The sequence below is a fragment of the Ovis canadensis genome, chromosome 23 (assembly GCF_042477335.2).
Source record: "Ovis canadensis isolate MfBH-ARS-UI-01 breed Bighorn chromosome 23, ARS-UI_OviCan_v2, whole genome shotgun sequence".
NCBI classification, from domain to species: Eukaryota; Metazoa; Chordata; class Mammalia; order Artiodactyla; family Bovidae; genus Ovis; species Ovis canadensis.
The window spans coordinates 49,251,123-49,275,567 of record NC_091267.1 but is presented as its reverse complement, the minus strand read 5'-3'; the positions used below and the strand labels follow the sequence as shown (position 1 = coordinate 49,275,567).

The 24,445-nt window shown below is 48.0% G+C and overlaps 2 protein-coding genes across 5 annotated transcripts in view; one reads left to right on the top strand and one right to left on the bottom strand.

Moving 5' to 3' along the window:
- The window catches only part of ENOSF1 (enolase superfamily member 1), a 23,598-nt gene extending 12,463 nt beyond the window's left edge, over positions 1-11,135 (top strand). For 2 of the 4 annotated variants that reach the window (XM_069568925.1, XM_069568926.1), the window contains 11 exons: positions 823-895; positions 1,004-1,042; positions 1,337-1,419; positions 2,146-2,180; positions 4,620-4,707; positions 6,504-6,638; positions 7,306-7,347; positions 8,143-8,272; positions 8,523-8,622; positions 9,468-9,549; positions 10,109-11,135. In XM_069568925.1, the coding sequence (XP_069425026.1) occupies positions 823-895; positions 1,004-1,042; positions 1,337-1,419; positions 2,146-2,180; positions 4,620-4,707; positions 6,504-6,638; positions 7,306-7,347; positions 8,143-8,272; positions 8,523-8,622; positions 9,468-9,549; positions 10,109-10,210 (909 nt within the window). In that variant the 3' untranslated portion in view covers positions 10,211-11,135. The remainder of the gene's footprint in view (positions 1-822; positions 896-1,003; positions 1,043-1,336; positions 1,420-2,145; positions 2,181-4,619; positions 4,708-6,503; positions 6,639-7,305; positions 7,348-8,142; positions 8,273-8,522; positions 8,623-9,467; positions 9,550-10,108) is intronic. The other 2 variants (XM_069568927.1, XM_069568928.1) reach the window with 1 other exon arrangement.
- Positions 10,941-24,445, bottom strand: TYMS (thymidylate synthetase). The gene is made up of 7 exons (XM_069568929.1): positions 24,108-24,445; positions 18,470-18,543; positions 16,236-16,410; positions 14,770-14,871; positions 13,890-14,065; positions 13,496-13,567; positions 10,941-11,520 (listed from the first exon to the last, which is right to left on the bottom strand). Exons 1-7 carry the CDS (start codon positions 24,316-24,318, stop codon positions 11,383-11,385), a joined length of 948 nt encoding a protein of 315 aa, XP_069425030.1. The 5' UTR covers positions 24,319-24,445; the 3' UTR covers positions 10,941-11,382.

Genomic DNA, 24,445 nt, shown 5'->3' with positions numbered 1-24,445 from the left:
ACTGCCCAGGAGGAGGAAACTGGGCAGGTTAAAGGGAGTGAACATCAGACCCAGGCAGACCTGGCTTTCAATCCGGGCTCCACCACTTGCTGGCTGTGTGACCTTCAGCATGCCACTTAACCTCTCTGAGCTTCAGCCACCTCGGGGCAATGTCTTGGAAGGTCACTGAAAATCTGGTGGTTAACAAAGGCCCTGGTTATTATTTGGCCTGATAACTAAGGAGAAGCAAAGAACCGTGGCCTTGAAGATTGTTGAGGGAAGTGGAAACAAAAGGCTGTCACATCATTTCTGACATGGTTGCAGGTGGCATGGGGGCATCACCTGAAGGAAAGGGCATGGACCTCGTGGGCCACCTGCAGGCTCTAGGCTGGCCTCTCCAGGGAGGTGCCAGAGGTGGCCCCCAGAATTGAATGATCTGACGACCCCTAGGAGGTAACTGAGATTGTCCCGCTGTGGAGTTTTCATTCTTTTGGATCCTGTTCCCTATTTCAAAGCCAGTGGTCTTAAAAGAAGCAGAATCTCCACGTTCAAAGGGCTTTGATGACACTGAAGGGTTACAGTGGCGTAGGTACTGTTGGTCACAGTACAAGCTGCTTCCCAACAGACTGACTTAGATTGGTGGGGGGAGGTCTCAGCCAGAGGCCCAGCTGAGAGTGTGGGCCTCTCCAGAGAGGGCAGAGCCCCGAGGACAGGGTGGGAGGAGGAGGCCCAAAGGTCCTTTCCTGGACAGAATGAGCCCAGGCCCAGCGTAAGCAGATTCTTAGAACCGAGATCCACTTGTGGACTGATGTGGGCCTTTCCATCCTGCCATCTTGCCACCAGGACCCCCAGACGCTGGTGTCCTGCATCGATTTCAGGTACATCACTGACGTCCTGACAGAGGAGGAGGCCTGCGGTGAGTCGTCCCCACACACCGGGAGCTTCCTGGTCCATTCTGACCTGGCAGCCGCCAGGCCCAGAGCCTTGTTGTCTAAAAGAGAATGACACTTTTTATTTTTTCCAGAAATTCTGCGGCAAAGTCAAGTTGGGAAAAAAGAGCGAGGTGGGTTGTAAGAAAATTCCCTCGTTATGTTTCTCTGGTTGTGCACCTCTGCAGGTCCCTGTCCTTGGGGGCTCACATCACGTGCCCCCCTCCATCCCCCGCACACAGGTGGTTGGGTACGGATCCTCCCAGAGGGTAACCGGGCCCCATTGTGTCATCCTCGGGGCTGGGGGATGAGGATGAGCAGGGCAGGCAGAATAGCTGGATTCTCCACGGGAGCACTTCAGCCACAGATGATTCTAAAGCTGGAGGTCCCATGGGTGCAAACTGTTGAAGATGGTTTTGTTTCTGCAGAGGAGCAAATGCTGGCCCACGGCTACCCCGCCTACACCACGTCGTGCGCCTGGCTGGGCTACCCTGATGCCACGCTGAAGCAGGTGGGCTGCGGAACCAGCTTCTGTAGACAGCAGATGTGACATTTTCCTCTTGGCCTTCCTGAAGCATTGTGGGTTCCAGGCTTCATCCTGGATACGTGGACACATTCCACATAAAGGGGGAGCTGTTTCCCTTGTGGACGCAGGGCTCTGTAGCCCAGCGAGCCCGCCTCGGCTCTGGAGGCAGCGCTGTGACCTTGTATAACATGACCCCGACCATGCTCTGCCTTGGTTTCCTCGCTACGAGGTGGGAAATGATAGCTGTCCCAGGGGTAGTTTTGAGGATTCTGATGAAGGCTGCCCTGTGTGATGCTCACAGACCACAGGTGGCCCGTGGCTGCATCACTCCCCTTTCTCATCGCCCTGTGCTCACCGGCAGCTGACAGAGAAGGGGGACTAGCTTCTGGCTGTTACTCTTTCACCAGCTCGGTCTATGGATGCTGCTGCAGACTATCACAGCTTTAAAAAGAGGGACAGAGACACTCCACTCCCCCCACCAGGGATGTTGTGACAATGAATGAAGTGGTTCCCATAGAGATGAGGCAGGGAAGTCACCAAACAGCCTTGCTCTGTTGGCTAAGCTGTTTGTGCTCTGAATTTCAACAACACATGGTTGTTCTTCTGGTTCACGGTGCGGCCGTAGCATTTGTGAAGCCGAGTCAGAGATGACTGAGGTGCTGCTGAGACCAGGGAGGGTGTGTGGTGATGGCTCTGCTCCTTTTCCCACAGCTCTGCAGCGAGGCACTCAAGGACGGCTGGACCAGGTAACTCATTTGAGTGATTGTGAACTTGACTCTGCAGTTGGCAAGTGAGGCCAGGAGAGGAGCCAGGAGCCAAGAGACCCAGGGAGGTCAGGATTCGCCAGGAGCAGCCTGGCATGTTGGGACCCAGAAGTTTCATCTGAGGCCCTTTGTCCAAAGATAAGATATGAGCCTAGTTAGAATCCTGGAACCTCAGTCAAAAAAGATCATTGATTTCCAGCTTTATCCAAAGACAAGTCTAGTTAGAATCCTGGCGTATCAGAGTGAAATGAGATCATTGATTTCAAGCATCCATCCAGAATAGAAAGCCACTCTTTACTGCAGTACCAAGCGTTGATTCAGCTTCTGTGTGAAAACATCCAGACGCATGGAGCTTGGTAGGGAGTCTGTGTGTAATTGAAGGGCTCTGAGTGTTAGAAGAGCTTTGATGTAATGAACCCTGGACTCCCCTATACCTTCCAGCCACTCGTCCCAATGATTCTCCTGGGAATTCTCCCAAGAGCCAAGCTCCTCTTCCCCAGGCCACCTCTTCTCCAGCCTACCCCACTGCACTTCTCGTCTGTCCTGCTGTGTGGTTACGGACCCCTGGGGATCCTGGGGTTTCCTCTGGGTTAGCTGTGGCTGTCCATGGCTACTGCGAGTCCATACATCCGGCTCATGGTGGACAGTGTGCCTGTCACTTGGATTTCTGCATGAGCCTGGCCACCTGCCTCCTGCTCCTCCGAGAGTGGTCTGTGGAGCAGGCGTGCCAGCCAGCCCTGCTGCAGCTGTGGTAGATTAAGAAAATTATTTGTGTAGGTTGCTTGATGAATGATAAGGACTAAAAAAAGTCTCCAATTAACTTAAAATGCAGAATCTTGAGCCTTACCCAGACCTGCTACATCAAAATCTGTATTTTTTGTGACTTAAAAAAAAAAAAGTTTTCATTGGAGTATAGCTGGTTTACAAAATTGTTAGTTTCAGGTGTACAGCAAAATTTATCAGTTACACATGCATCCGCTTTTTGGGGGGTTCTTTTCCTATATAGACCATTACAGAATATTGAGTAGAGTTCCCTGAGCTATACAGGAGGCCCTTATTAGTTATCTGTTTTATAAATAGTAGTGTGTATCTGTCAGTCCCTATCTCCCAGTTTATCCCTCCCCCACCCCCTGGTAACCGTGTTTTTCCTACATCCATGACTCGACTTCTGTTGTATAAATAAGTTCATTTGTAACTTTCTTAGATTCCACTTAGCACTCTTGCCTGGAAAATCCCATGGACAGAGGAGCCTGCTGGCTACAGTCCATGGGGTTGCAGTCGGACACGACTGAGCGACTTCACTTTCACTTTATAAGTGATATATTTTTTGTCTGATTTCACTCAGTATAACAATCTCTAGGTGCATCCCTGTGGCTTCAAATGGTAATTTTTCATTCTTTTTAGTGGCTGGGTAATACTCCATTGTATGCATGTACCAAAAATCTGCATTTTGACAAGATCCCTGGGTGATTTGCATGCTCAGGAAACGTTGAGAGGCACTGAATTCCTGTTGATCCTCAGCTAAGTAAAGGGCTAGGGAAGTGAGAACTTGATGGAGGCAACATGGAGCACTGGAAAGACACTTGGGATGTGGTGGATTTGGAATCAACATTGTGCCTTTTCCCCATTCCCTGTGAGTACCTGCTATGTGATCATGGGGAAATTGCTCATCCTCTCTGAACCTTGTTTTCGCTCTAAACCGGGAATAGTAGATGTCATGGTTCTCCTCAAAGTTGCTGTTTCTGAAAAGGACCGGCACGGCTGGGGTTGGCAGCAGGTGCTCGTAAGTGCTGGCACCTTTCCCCCCTCTGAGTAGCTGGGAGAGGCTGACACAGTGACCACTGGGGGTCAGAGAAGGCCCAGGAGAGATCTAGGCCCCTGAGCTCAGAGTCCTCCTGAGGCTTCCACCCAGGATGGAAACGTCGTCTTCAGTGTTTGGTGCTGAGCGCAGAGGATGTAAGGGGCTTTTTGTCAGCACACAGGGTGGGTGTAATGTAATGTAGGGAACCTCAGGCCATCCAGGCTCCAGAGCAGCAGGCTGATGCCTGCCTGCAGGACAGAGACTAGTGAGCGAGGGGCGAGGAATATGGCTCACCTGCCAGGTCTGACCACACCTCTCTTGTTCTTAATTCCCTTCTGTGGCACAGCAAAACCCAGCACATTATTCAAGTTCTAGTGCTCTGTCCACTCCTGGACTTAAGAGGTCAGGTCATTTAGAGTTACTGTCCTGATACTGAGTAAAGAGAGATGCTTACAGGGTTATTTTTGAGTGGCTTGTCTGAACACTGACTGGGAAAGGGCAAGAGTTTACTGGAAGACAAGACCTGTAAATTACTGAAACAGTCACTTCTGCAGAAAATCCAAATGTCTTCACTCAGTCAGTGAACAGATCTAAATTATGAGATGAAATTTATGTTACAGGTTTAAGGTAAAAGTTGGTGCCGATCTCCAGGATGACATCCGTAGATGCCGACTCATCAGGAACATGATTGGGCCTGAGAAGACACTGGTAAGTACCCTCCCCGGCTGCAGAGAAGCAGCCTCTTGTGAGGCCTCTGCTGTGTCGCTTCTGTCATGTCCAGCTCTTTGCAACCCCATGGATTGTAGCCCACCAGGCTCCTCCGTCCATGGGATTCTCTAGGCAAGATTACTGGAGTGGGTTGCCATTTCCTTCTCCAGGGGATCTTCCCAACCCAGGGGTCGAACCCATATTTCTTACGTTTCCTGCATTGGCAGGCGGTTTCTTTACCACTAGCGCCACCTGGGAAGCCTCTGGCTAGGGCCAAAACACAAGCTGCTTCAAGCAAGGATTAAAGAACATTGGGAGTTTTTAACATTGGGAATTTTTAACACTGTATGTCAGAGGTACAGCTTTACGGTCTCAGAGTAGGCAAATCTTAAAAAAAGCTGAAAACCAACAAACACAAGTGAGGGGGTGGATAGTTTTTAACTGTTTTATTCTGCAGAACCATTCAATAAGATAAATTTAGAGATTGTTCCTTTGTGCTAGTGTGGCTGTGCCTGAACAAACAGCTCTCCCATTGGTGCCCCAGTGTGTCAATCATTTAATCCCCCTTCTTAACAAATCCGCCCAGCTGCCTTTGGGTAGGTGGGTTTCTAGGAGCCACTGCTCAAGAATCTGGAACTTTTGGTGTGATAAATGTAAGGATCAGCCACTCCTGTGTATTTTTATGTTTCTTATTACGTCTAAAATATTTTCCTAAAAGAATGTCACAATACAATAGTTTTAAATTGTTTTGGAAGCATGTTTCATATATTAAAAGTTTTGAGTCCTTGACCTAGGATCAAAAGCCACATTATTTGTATATGAATTAACACCACTTTTGTCTTCTGAGGTCATCCTCATCTAAATAATTTATGACACAGATCGATTTTGGGTGTACCACTCAGCATGTTCTACCAGAGAAATCCGTCTCTGGGTCTGACTTGGCCAAGCGTGATGATGTCAGGGACCGAGAGGCCCTTTCTTATCTCTGCACACTCCGCACCTGCCTTCCAGAGGCCCAGACTTGAAATCATCATTTACTTATTGCAAGTTACTCCTTTGCATGTCAGCTTTCCTGTCTGTAGGATGGGTTAATATGAACTGCCCCATAAGAGTTATTATGACATTAAATGGGACAGGATCCATAAAACGCCTGGTGCAGTAGGTGCTTAATTAATGATACAGTTGGGGTTATTTATTATCGTGCCAACCAGAGTAGACAATAGCCAATAAGAGACCATTGAGAACAAACAGCATTAACTGTGAGTGATTCAGAATGTGATGAAACAGCTCCTACAAACTATGAACCTTGCAAGACAAATGTATTTTGGTGGTTTCTAAATGCAGCCTGGGCTTCCCAGGTGGCAAAGTGGTAAAGAAAATGCCTGCCAATGCAGGAGACATGGGTTCAGTTCTTGGCTCAGGAAGATCCCCTGGAGGAAATGGCAACGCACTCCTGTATTCTTGCCTGGGAAATCCCATGGACAGAGGAGCCTGGTCAGCTACATGGGGTCACAGAGTCAGACACGACTGAGCATACATGCACAAATGCAGATCAGGCTGGAGCTTCAGAGCCAGCCAGCACTTCTGGGCCCAGCCCAGGGCACTTCTGGATCTCACAGCAGCTCCCTGTCAGGCTCATCTCAGCGGCCCCCTTTGATCGGTTACATGCTGAGCCCCACAGTCGTGGCGCTGAGTGACTGTGAGCAACAGACAGCACTTCCTCACTGGAGGCACAGCCCTGCAGCAGGGTCAGCAGTGGGCAGGCCTCCCCTCGAAGGGTCTCTCTCCCCTTTCAGATGATGGACGCCAACCAGCGCTGGGACGTGCCTGAGGCCGTGGAGTGGATGACAAAGCTGGCCGAGTTCAAGCCACTGTGGATCGAGGAGCCCACCTCCCCTGACGACATTCTGGGACACGCTGCCATTTCCAAGGTAGAGAAACTGCTGCTGCCAGAGCGGTGGTCTCAGACCCTAGGATTCCTGGGCTTGTTCCCTCGCACTGCTCTTTATCCTAGAGAGAGCAATCACTAAAAGCTGAAAGGCTACCAGCAACCCAGAGGTCACCAGACCTGATTCCTGTACTTTGTGAACACAGAAATGACTGATATTCAGATCTTTGACTCACCCAGGCTGAAACAAAGTGGAGGTTTGCTAAGGTCAAGGTCAGGTGGACCCATAGAAGGCTGCCTCTCAGTTTCCCCTAGAGTCCTTGAACCAGGGCAGATCCACCCAAACTGGGGGCCCTCTTGGCTTCTCTCCCCTTCAGGTGTCAGAACTCAGTGCATGAGAATGTGAGAAACATCCTGTGTCTCAGGGAGTCCCCCATTAGCTAGGTTCACAGCACTGACTATGAAGCCAGAGGGGGTCACTTATAAAGGAGTCGGGGGGAGGAACAAGCTGTGGGATGTGAACTTGTGATGCCATCAGACCCAGGAGGTCCAGTGCCCCCCTTTTGCAGCACCTGAAACTTCACACAGCTCCAAAGCAGGGCTCTTTCCTTTTTACAGCTCTAAATAGCTGAACTGCCAAAAAATATTTTCAAACATTAGGAGTCAGTTCAAAAGCAGTAAAGTGACATCAGGTTGCCTTGTATTCACAGGCACTGGCCCCCTTGGGCATCGGCGTGGCCACAGGAGAACAGGTAGGAGACATCTCCTTGGGGTGGCACACACTGGCACTGCCTGTGGACACTGCCCATGGGGCTGCACCACCTGTGTTCTGTGATGGGAGGTTTTTTTCATCTAAGAAATGGGGCTACTTTACAGCAAGACATGGTCAAGAGTTTGTAGATTCTTCTACAGTTCCTGTGACTCAAGTCACTGATCTTTTCCAAAGCATCTCATTGGAATTTACAAGGCAGCAATTTAAAGCTGCAAGGGGTATAATAGGCACCGTTTAAGAAAATCAGCCTCGAAACTACTTAAACACACCGCGTTACCTCTGTGCTAGTCAACAAACACAAGCGCCTGCCAAAACCCGCGGCAGACTGCCCTCGAGCGGCGCTGTGTGAGGAGCGGGTCCTCGGCTCTCCTCGCCAAGGGAGCAGCGCCCTTCCACCCTGTGTCTGTTCATCGCCCGGGGAACCTGCTCACCGCGGTCCCCATATCTCATCCCGATGCTGCTTCTCCCACTCACTACTGCCTGCGGTGGTCACGCCCTGATAGATGGTCTTTTATGCGACACACAAGTCTTATGGTCTTTTACATGAGACACACACACATACTTACTTCTACCAGCAGACTTGTAATGAAGCGAGCAGGAGGTCCCCTCCTGCCTGTCAGGGCTCGCCTCACACCCACTGAGGATGAAGAAGGCATACAGTCCAGGCTCCCAGGAGGCCACTGTTGAGTGACTTGGAGTGGGTACAGTGCCAGGATCATAGACCCTGAAGGCGAGGGCTGACTCTCCTGTTGGTGTGTTTTAATTCTCTTTCCAGTGCCACAATAGAGTGATATTTAAGCAACTCCTACAGGCGAAAGCCCTGAAGTTTCTGCAGATCGACAGCTGCAGGCTGGGGAGTGTCAACGAGAACCTCTCGGTGTTGCTGATGGCCAAGAAGTTTGACAGTAAGGGTGCCATGGGGCTGCGGACCAGGCATCATCTCCCCACACACCACACACCACACACCCTGCTTCCCTCTGGAGTTGCCGTGCTAACTTTTTCTAACTCAAGCTTAATCAGAGAATCTTTGATGATTTTCGGTCCTAAGTATTAATGATATAATCACCTGCAGACACTAAGAAAAGCCAGAGTCCCCCTTCACACCTCCCCCTCTACCCTCCTTGGCACTCAGCAGCAACCTGTCTACACTTCTAGTCCCTGTGTGCCCGCATGCCGGGGGAGTTGGCCTCTGTGAACTGGTGCAGCATCTGATCATATTTGACTTCATATCTGTCTCTGCAAGCCTCCAAGACAGGTCAGTGATGTGGCGTTACCATCAGTATTGCCTCTTAGTCCAGAGAGAACCCTGGCCACTTGGCACATCCTAGAACTCAGTTTAGAGACCCACCACTAAATAGTCTTGTTTCTTTTAGAGGGTGGTTTCCTGGTAGCTGTTTTCTAGGTACATAAGTTGGGGGGAGAGGAGGGGAGTTGCAACCAAATGCAAACCCAAAACCCAGCTCCTGTTTCTGACTTTCTAAAGCCTCGCTTTCATCACATACTCTCTGCCTCTGTCTAGTCTCATCATCATCTGGCTGCATCTTTTAGTTCCATCTCATTTCTCAACATGCTCCAGATGAGCTTTAAATTAGGACAGTCTCCTTCCAGTCACCTGCACACATATGGTTTTACTATGCTTTTGTTTCTTCCTGGAATTAAATATCGTACTTCAGACAGATCACTAGGAGTATGTAGTGAGAGCATGAAGACATGCCTGGGAAAGGTGAACATTAAGTTCAACACTGAGAAATGGGACCTGGGAGGGTCTACAGGGACTTCTATAAAGCAATGTTTGGTTCTTCAGCTGAATTCTAATACACCTGAGAGATTTTAAACTCTAAAAACCACCACTCCTAGGGTTTTCTGCCTCTCCCATTTCAGTTCCGCAAACCAGGAACAAGGAGAGGGTTGGATTTCTACCAACCTTAAAAGGTCCTGCAGGCTTTGAGGGATGAGAAAATGGGCGAAGGATTTGCCTAGAACCATGGGGTATCAGCCACCCCTCGACTGAGTCCATCTCTCTCAGCGGTGTTCAGCCCTCTGCCCAGCAGCCCATCTAACTGAAGGCATTGTTACTCCAACCTGATTCCTTCCTCCCAGGATGTGTGAATACGTCGACCACCTGCATGAGCATTTCAAGTATCCTGTGCTGATCAGGGAGGCTTCCTACATGCCTCCAAAGGTGAGCCTGCGGTGCCCCCCACCCCCAGGCACAAAGCTTGGTCTCCTCGAATCTGTTTTCATTATCTAGAAACAAATGGTTCTTTAGTCTTAAGTCCCCAGGCGCAAAGGTCAGGGTTTGGGGTGAAATGGCCCCTGACAAGGCTTCTCTCCCGGCAGCCTTTCCCCACTAGTTGGACCTGAAAACATGCACTCCTTGCCCCCTACCCCGTGCAACCGAACTAAAAACCAGGAACCATCTAGCAAGTTAGCAAAAGGTTTTGACTGTACCTTAAAAAAAAAAAAATCTGCTTCATTGACCCTCCTGTTTAAAAGATCGGGGCTAATTTTCACCAGCAGAGGTGGAACTAACAAAGAAGTATGATTAGTTAACTAACCCTGAGAAGTAGCAGGGTACCTCTCCCCCATTTCAAACAACCTGCAAACTTAACTTTTAAAAATGTTAATTCAGTTGCCTCTGGCTGAGACTTAAAAGCATTTCTTGGAGCAGCAGAAATAAGTAAAATAAATGACTTTTGTTCTGGGAGGTTATTAACAACTCCATTTTTTGTCTTTGATAGGATGCTGGTTATTCAACAGAAATGAAGGAGGACTCGGTAAAGAGACACCGCTATCCAGATGGTGAAGTCTGGAAGAAGCTCCTAACTGCTCAAGGGAATTAAGTGCTCAGCTCTGACACCTTTTGCTTTAAGTGAAAAGGTTTAAGATTTCTTGGGTCTGGTTTTACAAAAATAGAAGGGAAAAAAAAATCATCCTACCAATCAAGACAAGTTCAGCTAAAAGTCATACTAACCTCAGGGATCAGCTTAGTCATCATTATTTCTTGATTCTTTTAGCAGAAAAAATTCTCCTGTGTAGTATTTAAACAAAAATAGTTCCAATTAATTCAAAGTACAGGAAGATGTTCTTAAATTTTCCATCACACACTGATGCCTAGACATTGAACTGTACTTTGAAAACAAGCAGCATGCTGAAATACTTCCTTAATCTTTTTAAAAACACACTTGTCATAAATTAGTGTAATACAAACAGTGCTGCAGCACTGTGCAGTATATGCTCTGCAACAAAAGTTTAAAAAAATCAGATAGCGCTGAGGTGGTTTAGCATCTTTCTCTTGCTCAGTGTGAGCCTATTAGAGAATTCACACTGTGCTGAAGCTAATGACGGTAAAATGGTATCAGACTATTTCTATAACCCTTAAAGTCTTTATTCTAGATAATCATTGTTTTTAATGATAAAGCCAGAATTAAATGAAACAGAAAAAAATAGGGCGAACTAGCTTACTCAGCATTTCTAAAATACACCCTATCTAAGCCACATCCAAACCAGAACACAGCACATGTGTGTTTATTTAGGAGGGTTCAGTTAATCTACTTTAGGCAGGAACTACAGTTTTAAAAAAAACATGAATGCAGAACATTTATTGTGGCAAGATATAAAACTTTAAACATTCATAACCACACTAGGCATTAACATGACTGATGGGTGTTACCCAGCTTGCTCAGATATGGGGAAACAGTTCTATATAATTCTTGAAATGCACTGACCATTTTCCTAAAAACACTATGAAATTTGAATTAATATAAATTCTCTTTCCTGTCTTTATTCAAAATCACTACATGTACAGACACCCTCAGCGAGTCACCCAAACCCAAGGCCTTTTACTACTAAGAGAACAACACAGCTCTTATTTGCCAGTGGCAACATTCTTAAAAGTTAATGGATAATAACCAACAGATCACTAACAGGTTTTGACCTAGATCCTTCACCTTTACAGCCAAGTGAACTTTTACCTGGGTGTAAATATCCTTCAAACAACGCCTTTAAAAGCACTCTAGACAGCCATTTCCATTTTAATAGTCGGGTGAGGATTGTAGCCTTCAATCTGAAAGTCTTCAGCCTTGAAGTCATCGATTGTCTCAACTTTTCGAAGGATTTTGAGCTTGGGGAAAGGCCTTGGTTCTCGCTGAAGCTAAAAACAACATAAGACCATTATTTTCCCAGATCCGTACACCCTGCTTTAATTTTTGCTCCCCATGTCCCTCATGAAACAAATCACAGTATTTTACCAGGAAAGTATTATTTTGTAGGGGTGGAATACCGAAAATACCTCGTCCCTGGTTACTCAATGCTGCTGACCCATTCTCTCACCCCGTGGAGAGTGAAGGGTGATCAGTGGATCACATGGTGTCAGTAGCCTTGGTGGTTCACTGGCTTTAAGTTCTAAAATTTGTTAAAAATAGGGCACGGTTTTTTACTTAAAGAAGTAGTTACAGGATGTTTACTTGAGTCCCATGATGCCTAGCCCAACTGTCCCTGGCAGAAAGGACAGGGAAAGAGGACACATGTTGACAACTAACAGGGATAAAGCCAGGACTCCTGGGCTGGACAGAGAGCAGCAAGAAGGACAAGGACACAGGGCATGCCCTCCTCCTCTGTCAGCACGACTGGAGTATCTGGATGAACCCTGGGGTCACCCTCTCCCAGATCTAACTAGAAGGGGCTAAACATTTCTGGTTCAAGCAATTTTCCTTCGGAGTTCATTAAGCACAAACACTCCTTTTTTAAAATTGCCACTTAAATCATCCTTTGTTGAAAATAAACTGGCTTAAAGGCTTAATAAGACAACACTATAAAACTCCTAGAAGAGAACACAGGTAAAATATTCTGATATAAATCATACCAACGTTTTCTTAGGTCAGTCTCCCAAAGCAATAGAGATAAAATCTAACTTACAAGCTTTTGCACAGCTTGTATGATGTGCAAAAGGAAACCATAGAACTAAAAGAATCTACAGAAAATATTTGTAAACAATGGAACTGACAACGGCTTAATTTCCAAAATATACAAACAGCTCTGTAATACACTCAACAAGAAAAACCCAGTTTCAAAATGGGCAGGTGACCTAAAGAGACAGTTCTCCAAAGAAGATACACAAATGGCCCAAAGGCACATGAAACAATATTCAACATCGCTAATTAGAGAAATGCAAATCAAAGCCACAATTAGGTACCACCTCACACCAGTCAAAATGGCCATCATTAAAAAGTATAACAAATGCTGGAGAGGGTGTGGAGAAAAGGGAATCTTTCTATACTAGTGGTGGGAATGTAAACAGATGCAGCCACTGGTGAAAACAGTATGAAAAGTTCCTCAGGAAACCAAAAACAGAATTACCATATGACCCAGCAATTCCACTCCTGGGCATGTATCTAGACAAAAGTATAATTCAAGGATACATGCACCCCTGTGTTCACAGCAGCATTATTCACAACAGCCAAGACAAGAACACAACCTAAATATCCATCGACAAGTGGATAAAGATCAGGTTTGTGTATGTGTATATATATGCACACACACATACACACACACACACATGTACACACAGAATGGAATACTCCTCAGCCATAAAAAAGAGTGAAATGCCATTAGCAGCTACATGGATGGACCCAGAAATCATACTAAGCAAAGTCAGAAGGACAAATACCACGTGACGTCACTTCAGCGTGGGATCTAACACGATACAAATGAACCTATCCCTGAAACAGAAACAGTATCATGGACAGAGAAGAGGCTGGTGGTTTCCAAGGGGGAAGGGAGTGGAGGGCTGGGACTGGCAGGTACAAACTGGTACACACAAAATGGGTAAACAAGAACCTACTGTACAACACAGGAACTACATTCAATATCCTAGGGCAAACCATAATGGGAAAGAATACATACACGTGCAGCACCTCACAGCACCCGTCACGTTCGGTGTCGGTGGCCACTGAGGCCCATCTGCCTGGTCCCTGCCTGTCCACCACCATCCACAAACCTGGAAGCCTGTCCTCATAGCTCCATCAGAGCCTGGAGGAGAACATCTATTACAGGAGGGACCCCGCCCATGTGGACAAAGTCTCAAGAGAAGGTACCAGACCCCAAAGAGTGACGGGTACATTTCTTACCTGAGTCTTCAGTGGCTCGATGTGATTCAGGTAAATGTGTGCATCTCCCAGAGTGTGTATGAAGTCACCTGGCTAAACCCCACAGAAGAAAGCGAAACTGTCAAGGCGTTAGTTCGAGCTCCTTTATAACACCTGATGTAAAAAAACGTGAGCATGCAGACATCCCAAAGCTCTTTACAAAGAAATTTAACCAGTATCGCTTTTGAGAAAAGTTGATCCAAAGTCATATTAAATGCTCCAGGCAAGTCAGTGAGCAGTTCCTTCATTTACACAGATCGCATCTAAAGACTACAAAGAGCTGGAATTCTCAGCCATCAGTTTTTCCACATGACAGGACCTCACAGCCCAGTGTTCTAGGCTGGTCCCCACCTCCACCCCACCCAGAGCAGCCCACCTTCAGGTCCGTGATGTGTGCGATCATGTAGGTGAGCAGGGCGTAGCTGGCAATATTGAAGGGCACACCCAGGCCCATGTCTCCCGACCGTTGGTACAACTGGCAGGACAGCTCCCCATTCACCACGTAGAACTGGCAGAGGGCATGGCATGGGGGGAGGGCCATGAGAGGGAGATCTGAGGGGCCAACAAGGAGAGTCAGGAGAGGAGGTGGTTTTTAAGGAACACAACTGTAAGCAAAGCAAAAAGCAGCAGAAGCCAGCTCTTACAGCAGAGATGGTGAGAAGAGCCACTGGGCCAGTGACCCCCACGAACCATTCCCACCCCAGGGATGGCATAAGGCCGACGGAGACCTGCCCATCACGGTGAGACCTCTGTGGGAGTACAAGGACTGCTGAGGCCACCCGCTCTCATCCGAGCTGAAATGAATCACTTGGGCCACCTCCGTGGCACCAAGCCACAAGTACAGGGGGAATGAATTCATTTGCAGGGACCGTGAGACTGGTGACTCAGGCACACCCTCCTGTACTCAAATTGCTATCATTAATGCAAAAATTCCACTCAGGCTATTTACTACACCTCAGGAGAGCTTAACTTTACAATTGTTTAAAAGGTTCATAATAGTGAGGTGGAGGCAATCTGAAATTCCAACTGTCCCAATTTAAGTTTTCATGGGTCTTTTTATAATTAAAGCCCGTAAACACAAATTAATTTCATCTGGGCCCAAGCTCGCTCTCTGAAGGTAAAAACACGGCCACTTGGGACATGGTTAGGGTCACACGAGCAGCTGGGCAGCCAACAGTTCCCAGGACCACCTCCGACCCAGTGCCTCTGCTCAGGGCTCAGGTAAGACATGGGAGGATGACTGGGGCACCATCTACCTTTTGGATTCCAAGCACACAGGATGATTCTTCTGTCATTAGGGTTGGTTTTGATTGTGTCGATCACTTTTTGCAGTTGATCTACTCCTTGACCTGAATAATCTGCAGAATTGGCAAAAACAAGAGACCACCACACATGTGAACCTTGGTACCCCGGGAGAGGGCCCCAGGTCACTGAGCACACGGTCCTCCCCACAAGGCCCCGCCGGCCCAGTCACACAATATCCAGTGAACAGTACTGATGTCTCCTTCTTTGCTGGGTTGAGTCTGGGCTCCTAGGTCTGTCCTCTGGAGCCATAAGTCTATTTTCCCACTACTTAGGAGACTTTTAAAATACTTGGCCAGGGTGTCCCTCCTCCCCCTTCTCCTATCGCTAAACCTCCTTCATCCTCAACAATCAGTTTCTTCCAGCGGTCCCCATGGGACATTGTGTCTGTATCATCAACGATTCTTGTCCCACTTCACTGCCAGGCAGGGCTGGATCTGCAGTAGATAGAATGTTTCCTACCCTACATGGTCCAACAACCGGTGATGAGGATTCTTTTTTGTCATCTAGATACTAGCCTTCCAACACTCCCACCAAAAATTAAACAGCTAAACAGCTGCTGACCTGTAAACATCAGGAAACCTCTCTATTATATACCACCCTGTACTTTTCTCCCATGTCTGGTCTCTGAACTTGCCGCCTCCTGGAGTGAACTGGAAGCTGAGATATGCGAAGCCTCCCAGCTCTATGGTTAAACGTCTGTTTCCTGGAGGCCGACTATGCCTGAGTCCAGGAGTTCTTAATTTGGGGAAAGAAAGCCCTGTCACTATCACAGTTCCAGAGAAGATTTTAAGAAGATGACCTGTAATGGATCCGTTTTGTATCTTGATTGTGCTGATGGCTACATAAATCTCCATGGGCTGAAACTGCACACAAATTTGCAAAGCTGGAGAAATCTGTTAAGTGCTGTGGGTTTTACCAACGCTAATTTGTGTGAGAGGTGGTGCCAAGTGACAGAGGGGTGTAGGCGTCCAGGAGGGAGATGTTTCATCTCCACCCCAGCAGGGTGGGGAGGAGAGAGCGATCAAGACGGGTGCTGTCACATCAGCGCCACCGGCAGCGTGCTGGGTGGTTGAGTCTTGAAAAGGAAGATCAAGGTGACCACAGGACAGTCAGTCCCTGGGACTCATCCCCAGATTAAAACTTCCAACCTGCCTCCAACACAGCAACCGACCACCAGGTCACTGTCTGCTGATGAACAAGGTACAGAAGATGCCCAGACCCACAGGTGCTGACCACCTGGTGTGTGACCCGACCCGACCCTCCCCCTGGATCCAAAGCAGCCCCTCACAAGGTCCAAGTTATATATCCATTTCCCCATCATCAGCTTCCTATCCCCCAGGCTTCACTTGCAGCCACAGAACAAACCCAGGCTGTGAGAGACACTCAGGAAATCCAAGGGCCCCCTCCAGCTCCTCACCTGAATCCATATCTTTGTATTCAGCCCCAAAATGCCTCCACTGGAAGCCATAAACTGGGCCCAAATCCCCTTCAGCTCTGTTGGAGAAGCCCAAGCCATCCAAGAAGTCTCGGGACCCGTTGGCATCCCAAATCTTCACTCCTTTGGAAGACAGTTCCTTAGCGTTGGTGGATCCCTGTAAGAGACACGGCATCCCGTGAATTCCAAGCCACAAGTGGGCCTGTGCTGACAGATGGGGGCAACACCTGACACGCTCCATCACTAGGCAGGCTGGTCCCAGCCCAGACTTCCCAAAGACCCCCGGGACAGTCTGATCCTTCTGTGCAATTACTCCCTCAAATCTTTTTTCCTGTTCTACTCAACCAAGACTTCTAAACATCTCCAAGTCCTTTCATTGCTCCCATCTAACAGTTCTGTTTCTTAACTAAATGTGTCTTGTGACTAAGTGTAACTCCCCAGAATGAATTTACTCCACCACTCGCAACGTGTCTGGTGTATCTTAGACCTGTTATATAGGATGTTTCCACTGAGAGGCCTGATCAGTATTAGCTTTTCTGTCAAATGTCAGTCACGTATCTTTACAAGTACCACTGTCATGTTTATCAACAACATGTACTTGCAAAGTTAAGGTGTGGGTTCTTGGCGGGTTTGGGGGGTTTTTTTTGGTGCCAAGTATAAGCTTTATGTTCCTCTTATGTATTTCATCTCATTAGAGTTGGCCCATGTATCCTGATGGTGCATCCAGGTCAAGACCCCATTTGGCCTCTGGGTAGGATGTGCTGTAATGGTTACAAGCAGGCAGTGAGGCCACACACACGGGCGCTAGGCCTGCCGTCTCCTCACTTCTCGTCTGACCAGCTCCCTGACCCCTCCAGCCTCAGTATCTGCACCCAAGAAAGAGCACAGTAGTAGCAATCACCACCCACATTACTGGGAGGAGCAGATAATACAAGCAAACGCCTGGCACGCAACAGATACGAACCAAGGCACAGACTGCATCTCCCCATCTCGCCCAAAGACCCCAGCTGAAGTGTAGGTACGCCAACTCCTCTATCTTGAGTCACCCATGGAGTGACTATGAGGCGGGTGACTATGAATGCTATCTTCCTGGTGAGGACTCACTGGAACCCTGCACTCCAGCCTTATGATCAAACAAGCGCATGACCTCTATTTCTGAGCATCTCAGTTCCTCCCTTTCTGTCATTGAGTTTATACTAATTATTTTCACTTCCAGTGACTCATTTCCTGATCACTCATGTTGCTTCAAAAGTCTCCCTCCCCATCCATTCAGCCTAGGCTCTAGCTTATCTGCAAACATTCTCTTCTGAGATCTGTATCCAAACCTAAACCTTTTCTAAAATGCGTTGCGGTCTCAGGCCTGCTTTGGCCCAAGACGATACAAGCCACAGAAGGAAGCCCAACCTCGAGCCCAGCCCAAAAGAGAGCCCATCTCTTTAGGCACCCTGTGAGCAGTGTTGGCCAGACTCTCAGACCAGTGAGATGAAGGGGAGATGAAGATGAGATGAAAGGGAGACACAGGTGTGGCCGCTGCCCCACCATCACCATGCTCAGCTTATTACTCAAGAGCCTTCTAACTTACCCCCCAGGAGAGCACAGATGGGATCTATATTCAGTCAGCAATCCCTGTGAGTGCCTACTGTGTGGCAGGCCGTGTTCCAGGGCACACAACAGCAGACAAGAGAAATTCTCTGCCTTCATGGAGCTTATAGTGCTTTTCTAAATGTCAAAAAACTTTATTTTAAATAAAAAATTTTTAAATGATAGTATTTTATTCATTTGTCTGCCTTCTCCCTTGAAGGGGGTAAATGGGGAAGATCTTATATATAAGATGGGGCTTCTCTAGAGAAAAAACAAAGGAGGGGTGGGGGTAATCACGGTTTTAGATTGGAGGCAGGGAAAACTCACTGAGTAGAGAGTTGAAGGTGAGGGTGCTACATGGGGGTGGGGATTCCACAGAGCAGGAGTGGTGAGTACCAGCCCCAAATGGGGACGTCCCGGTGTGCTCAAAGATCAGCAAGGAGGCCAGGGGGAGAGGAGCAGAGCGAGCGTGACTCTGGCTGAGGCCAGAGCAGACAGGACTGTAAGGACCTTGAATAAAACAGGAGCCACTAAGGACTTTAGGCCAAGGAGTGACATGATGCACGCTTAAAAGGATTTCGCTGGTGCTGTGCCAACAACAGATTATTGACTTCCAGTAGCAGCAACTTCTTTACCTTGATAAACCACAGCAACTCCTCCAAAACACCTTTCCAGAAAACACGTTTGGTTGTCAGCAGAGGAAATTCATCTGGAAAACAGTTTGCCATGTAATTTCAAGATGAGAAGACAAAACATGCCATCCAACTTTTTCTGTAAAAAGAGAGAACATGCCCCAGGACAGGCGGCCTGGGAACTGACTGCAGAGGAGTTGGAAACCTGTGACTTCTGAAACGCAGGCACCCCCGGATCAGAGTGGGGTTCCCAAGGCTGCAGCCCCAAGTCAGTGACACACTTCAGGTGAGATCACCCTCCTGCACCCCTTGACCGCCAGACACAGGAATTTCACACAGAGAGATGGGGCGGGGAGGCCCATGTGGACAGGGAAAGAGCCAGCAGCCACTACCCAGTCAGTGCGAACCCTTCCCAGAGGTTTGAAGACAACACACAGAATGCGCCCTAGGACACAGCCTGAAGGCCCCTACTGCAGGATTATCCTGCCAGGGAGAATGGGCTCACAACCAGGAACAGCAGATACCGCCCTGGCTAAAAGTGAATCCGTTCAGTCGCTCAGCTGTGACCGACTCTTTGCAACCCCATGAACCGCAGCATGCCAAGCCTCCCGGTCCATCACCAACTCCCGGAGTCCACCCAAACCCATGTCCATCGAGTCGGTGATGCCATCCAACCATCTCATCCTGTCATCCCCTTCTCCTGCCCTCAATCTTTCCCAGCATCTGGGTCTTTTCCAATGAGTCAGCTCTTCACATGAGGTGGCCAAAGTATTGGGAGTTTCAGCTTCAACATCAGTCCTTCCAATAAACACCCAGGACTGATCTCCTTGCAGTCCAAGGGACTCTCTTAGTTCTTAAATATTTGCAAAGAAACTTCACCTTTATTTATATATTTTTAAAACTTTTGTTTCCTTTTCTCTTTTTGAACTTATTTTGTATTGGGGTATAGCCGATGAACAATGTTATGATAGTTTCAGATGAACAGCAAAGAGATTCAGGCATAAATGTATCCATTCTCCTCAACCTCCCCTCCCATCCAGGCTGCTCCCTAACACTGAGCATAGTTCCATGTGTTACATAACAGATCCTTGTTGGTTATCCATTTTCTATGTGGGAATCCTAGTTCCCCCTATAACAGCATGAACGCCATGCCCCCTGTAGTGTATGGTGTCTTAAACAGGGAGGCCCAGGGAAGCCCCCAACCTTTATCTTTTAACTGAACTAAAAATAGTTATCTGTTTAAATACCTGATATGCACAATCCTATCTGATACTCAATACAATCCTGCTTGAGGCTCCATTAGTCAGTCAGTCAGTCCAGTCACTCAGACATGTCCGACTCTTAGTGACCAAATGAATCGCAGCACGCCAGGCCTCCTTGTCCATCACCAACTCTTGGAGTTCACTCAGACTCACATCCATGGGGTCAGTGATGCCATCCAGCCATCTTATCCTCTGTCATCCCCTTCTCCTCCTGCCCCTAATCCCTCCCAGCATCAGAGTCTTTTCTAATAAGTTAACTCTTCGCATGAGGTGGCCAAAGTACTGGAGTTTCAGCTTTAGCATCATTCCTTCCAAAGAAATCCCAGGGTTGATCTCCTTCAGAATGGACTGGTTCGGTCTCCTTGCACTCCAAGGGACTCTCAAGAGTCTTCTCCAACACCACAGTTCAAAAGCATCAATTCTTCGGTGCTCAGCTTTCTTCACAGTTCAACTCTCACATCCATACCTGACCACTGGAAAACCATAGCCTTGCCTAGATGGACCTTTGTTGGCAAAGTAATGTCTCTGCTTTTCAATATGCTATCTAGGTTGGTCATAATTTTTCTTCCAAGGAGTAAGCGTCTTTTAATTTCATGGCTGCAGTCACCATCTGCAGTGATTTTGGAGCCCCAAAAAATAAAGTCTGACAGTGTTTACACTGTTTCCCCACCTATTTCCCATGAAGTGATGGGACCAGATGCCATGGTCTTCGTTTTCTGAATGTTGAGCTTTAAGCCAACTTTTTCACTCTCCACTTTTACTTTCAAGAGGCTTTTTAGTTCCTCTTCACTTTCTGCCACAAGGGTGGTGTCATCTGCATATCTGAGGTTATTGATATTTCTCCCAGCAATCTTGATTCCAGCTTGTGCTTCTTCCAGCCCAGCGTTTCTCATGATGTACTCTGCATAGAAGTTAAATAAGCAGGGTGATAATATACAGCCTTGACGTACTCCTTTTCCTATTTGGAACCAGTCTGTTGTTCCATGTCCAGTTCTAATTGTTGCTTCCTGACCTGCACAGGTTTCTCAACAGGCAGGTCAGGTGGTCTGGTATTCCCATCTCTCTCAGAATTTTTCACAGTTTATTGTGATCCACACAGTCACAGGCTTTGGCATAGTCAATAAAGCAGAAATAGATTTTTTCTGGAACTCTCTTGCTTTTTCGATGATCCAGCGGATGTTGGCAATTTGATCTCTGGTTCCTCTGCCTTTTCTAAAACCAGCTTGAACATCACGAAGTTCACGGTTCATGTATTACTGAAGCCTGGCTTGGAGAATTTTGAGCACCACTTTACTAGCTTGCGAGATGAGTGCAATTGTGTGGTAGTTTGAGCCTTCTTTGGCATTGCCTTTCTTTGGGATTGGAATGAAAACTGACCTTTTCCAGTCCTGTGGCCACTGCTGAGTTTTCCAAATGTGCTGGCATACTGAGTGCAGCACTTTCACATCATCATCTTCCAGGATTTGAAATAGCTCAACAGGAATTCCATCACCTCCACTAGCTTTGTTCATAGTGATGCTTTCTAAGGCCCACTTGACTTCACATTCCAAGATGTCTGGCTCTAGGTGACTGATCACACCATCATGATTATCTGGGTTGTGAAGGTCTTTTTTGTACAGTTCTGTGTATTCTTGCCACCTCTTCTTAATATCTTCTGCTTCTGTTAGGTCCATACCATTTCTGTCCTTTATTGAGCCCATCTTTGCATGAAATGTTCCCTTGGTATCTCTAATTTTCTTGAAGAGATATCTAGTCTTTCCCATTCTGTTGTTTTCCTCTGTTTCTTTGCAGTGATCGCTAAAGAAGGCTTTCTTATCTCTTCTTGCTATTCTTTGGAACTCTGCATTCAGATGCTTATAGCTTTCCTTTTCTCCTTTGCTTTTTGCTTCTCTTCTTTTCACAGCTATTTGTAAGGCCTCTCCAGAGAGCCATTTTGCTTGTTTGCATTTCTTTTCCATGGGGATGGTCTTGATCCCTGTCTCCTGTACAATGTTCGGCCCTTAAATCTATTTCTCAATTCCACTGTATAATCATAAGGGATTTGATTTAGGTCATACCTGAATGGTCTAGTGGTTTTCCTTACTTTCTTCAATTTAACTCTGAATTTGGCAATAAGGAGGTCATGATCTGAGCCACAGTCAGCTCCTGGTCTTGTTTTTGTTGACTGTATAGAGCTTCTCCATCTTTGGCTGCAAATAATATAATCAATCTGATTTCGGTGTTGACCATCTGGTGATGTCCATGTGTAGAGTCTTCTCTTGTGTTGTTGGAAGAGGGTGTTGGCTATGACCAGTGCATTTTCTTGGCAAAACTCTATTAGTCTTTGCCCTGCTTCATTCCGTATTCCAAGGCCAAATTTGCCTGTTACTCCAGGTGTTTCTTGACTTCCTACTTTTGCATTCCAGTCCCCTATAATGAAAAGGACATCTTTTGGGGGTGTTAGTTCTAAAAGGTCTTGTAGGTCTTCATAGAACCATTCAACTTCAGCTTCTTCAGTGTTACTGGTTGGGGCATAGACTTGGATAACTGTGATATTGAATGGTTTGCCTTGGAAACGAACAGAGATCATTCTGTCGTTTTTGAGACTGCATCTAAGTACTGCATTTTGGACTCTTTTGTTGACCATGATGGCTACTTCATTTCTTCTGAGGGATTCCTGCCCACAGTAGTAGATATAATGGTCATCTGAGTTAAATTCACCCATTCCAGTCCATTTTAGTTCACTGATTCCTAGAATGTCAACATTCACTCTTGCCATCTCCTGTTTGACCACTTCCAATTTGCCTTGATTCATGGACCTGACATTCCAGGTTCCTATGTAATATTGCTCTTTACAGCATCGGACCTTGCTTCTATCACCAGTCACATCCACAGCTGGGTATTGTTTTTGCTTTGGCTCCATCCCTTCATTCTTTCTGGAGTTATTTCTCCATTATGATCTCCATTTTACAGGCACCAGGAGGTGGTAAGTCTGCATCATACAGCTGAGAAAAAGTAAAAGCTTATCTCTAAATTCAGTACCTATTCAGCCGACTGTACAGGTGATACTCATGTAACAAGGGCAGTCTTCAAGCACCTACATTCCCTCCATTTGGGGGATCATTTCCTCCATTTTGAGCACATGAGGAAGCTGAAGATAGGCAAAGATAAACAACAGCGCCCAAGTCTAAGCATAAGCGCTGGAGTGAAAATGACATCTGTGGCTCATGGGAGGCTACCATGCAGGAGCTGCAGGAAGGCGAATCCCTCGACTCAAGACAAAACTCCCCACCCTGTCCAAGCCAATCTGGACACAGCAGCTCCGGATTTTCCAGTCTCTGCAATGGGTGTGTGGCAGAGGGTTTCTGCCCTGACCTGGGTGCACCTCCTTCAATAGCTGGTCTCCCCACTCACAACCACCCTCCACACCTATTTCACGGACGTTTGTCTGAGGCCGACCCCCATCCCACCTCTTTGTCCCCTGAGAGCCTGGCACTAACAACTTCCAAGACACATTTCTCCCCAGGAAAGTGAAAGTCGTTCAGTCGTGTCCGACTCTTTGCGACCCCATGGACTATATATGCGGTCCACGGAATTCTGCAGGTCAGAATACCGGATTGGGTAACCGTTCCTTTCTCCAGGGGATCTTTCCAACCCAGGGCTCCCGCATTGCAGGCGGATTCTTCACCACCTGAGCCACCAGCGAAGCAAATAAGGTAATTCCCTGGAGGTCCAGTGGTTAGGACTCCCCACTTTAGCTGCTGTGGCCCAGGTTCTAAGAACTCGCAAGCCTTGTGGCACAGTCCCCACCACCCAAAAAAAAAAAAAAAATTAATAAGAACTCGGATTCTCGCGTTTCTGTTTCAAGATTAGGGAGGAAAGCTGGCTCGCTCGACCAGATGGGAGAACTGTCACGAGCCCCAAGTTTCCGCCCCTGCTTCCCAGCGGTCTCCCCCACCGAGGCCCCGCCCACGGCATCTGGGCTCCAATTTTTGAAAACAAAGCGGAACAGTCAGCGCGGAGGGAAGAGTGGCGAAAACGGGGCCCTGCAGTCAAGGCCTCGGTCAAGCCCGGGCAGATCCTCTCCCGCACTTTAGTCTGGGGATAGCGCTGCAGAGCCAAGCCCGCTTAGGGGAGACAGCATACCGGGGCGATTAAGAGCCAGAGGGCCTGCTTTTACCTCCCAGCTCTGTCCGTTCAGTCCGTGAGACCTTATCCAAGTTCACGTCTAGAGTCCGAGCCAGTTTTGGCGTCTGTAAAGTGGGGCCAAAGCCATTCCCCTTACGCTGCAGAGGTTAGGGCTAAACGCCCGTCGCTGGGCTCGGCCTGTCCGCAGCGCTCTCCCCACCGCAGCTCCGCGTGCACCGGGCCCGCCCGCCCCCGTGACGCGGCTGCCTCACCTCTCAGGTTGTACCGCGCCTGCATCCCGAACACCGACAGGGTGCCAGTGCCGGTGCGGTCATCCTTCCGGAAGCCGCAGCGGAGGATGTGTTCTATCTGCCCCAGGTACTGCAGCTCCCCGTGCGGCGGCGGCGGCCGCGGTTCGGCGCTCTGCTCCTGCACGGCGGGCGGCGACAGTGGGCGTGACGGCTCGGAGCCGACGGCTGGCATTGTGCTGGTTGCGGGCGCGGCGGCGAGGGCCGGACGGCGGCGGGAAAGGCCGCCCACCGCTTCCCAGAAGTCACTTTTCCCGCCACAGCGCGAGACTCCGCCCCTTCCTGTGACGCTTCAGTGACGC

Excerpts from the sequence above, each read along its gene's own strand:
- TYMS (XM_069568929.1), bottom strand. The coding sequence starts at position 24,318 with ATGCCAGCCGTCGGCTCCGAGCCGTCACGCCCACTGTCGCCGCCCGCC. Across the intron at positions 18,544-24,107 it reads GGCGCGGTACAACCTGAGAG|ATGAATTTCCTCTGCTGACA; the intron begins GTGAGGCAGCCG and ends ACTGTTTTCCAG. Across the intron at positions 14,872-16,235 it reads ATACAAAGATATGGATTCAG|ATTATTCAGGTCAAGGAGTA; the intron begins GTGAGGAGCTGG and ends CCAATTCTGCAG.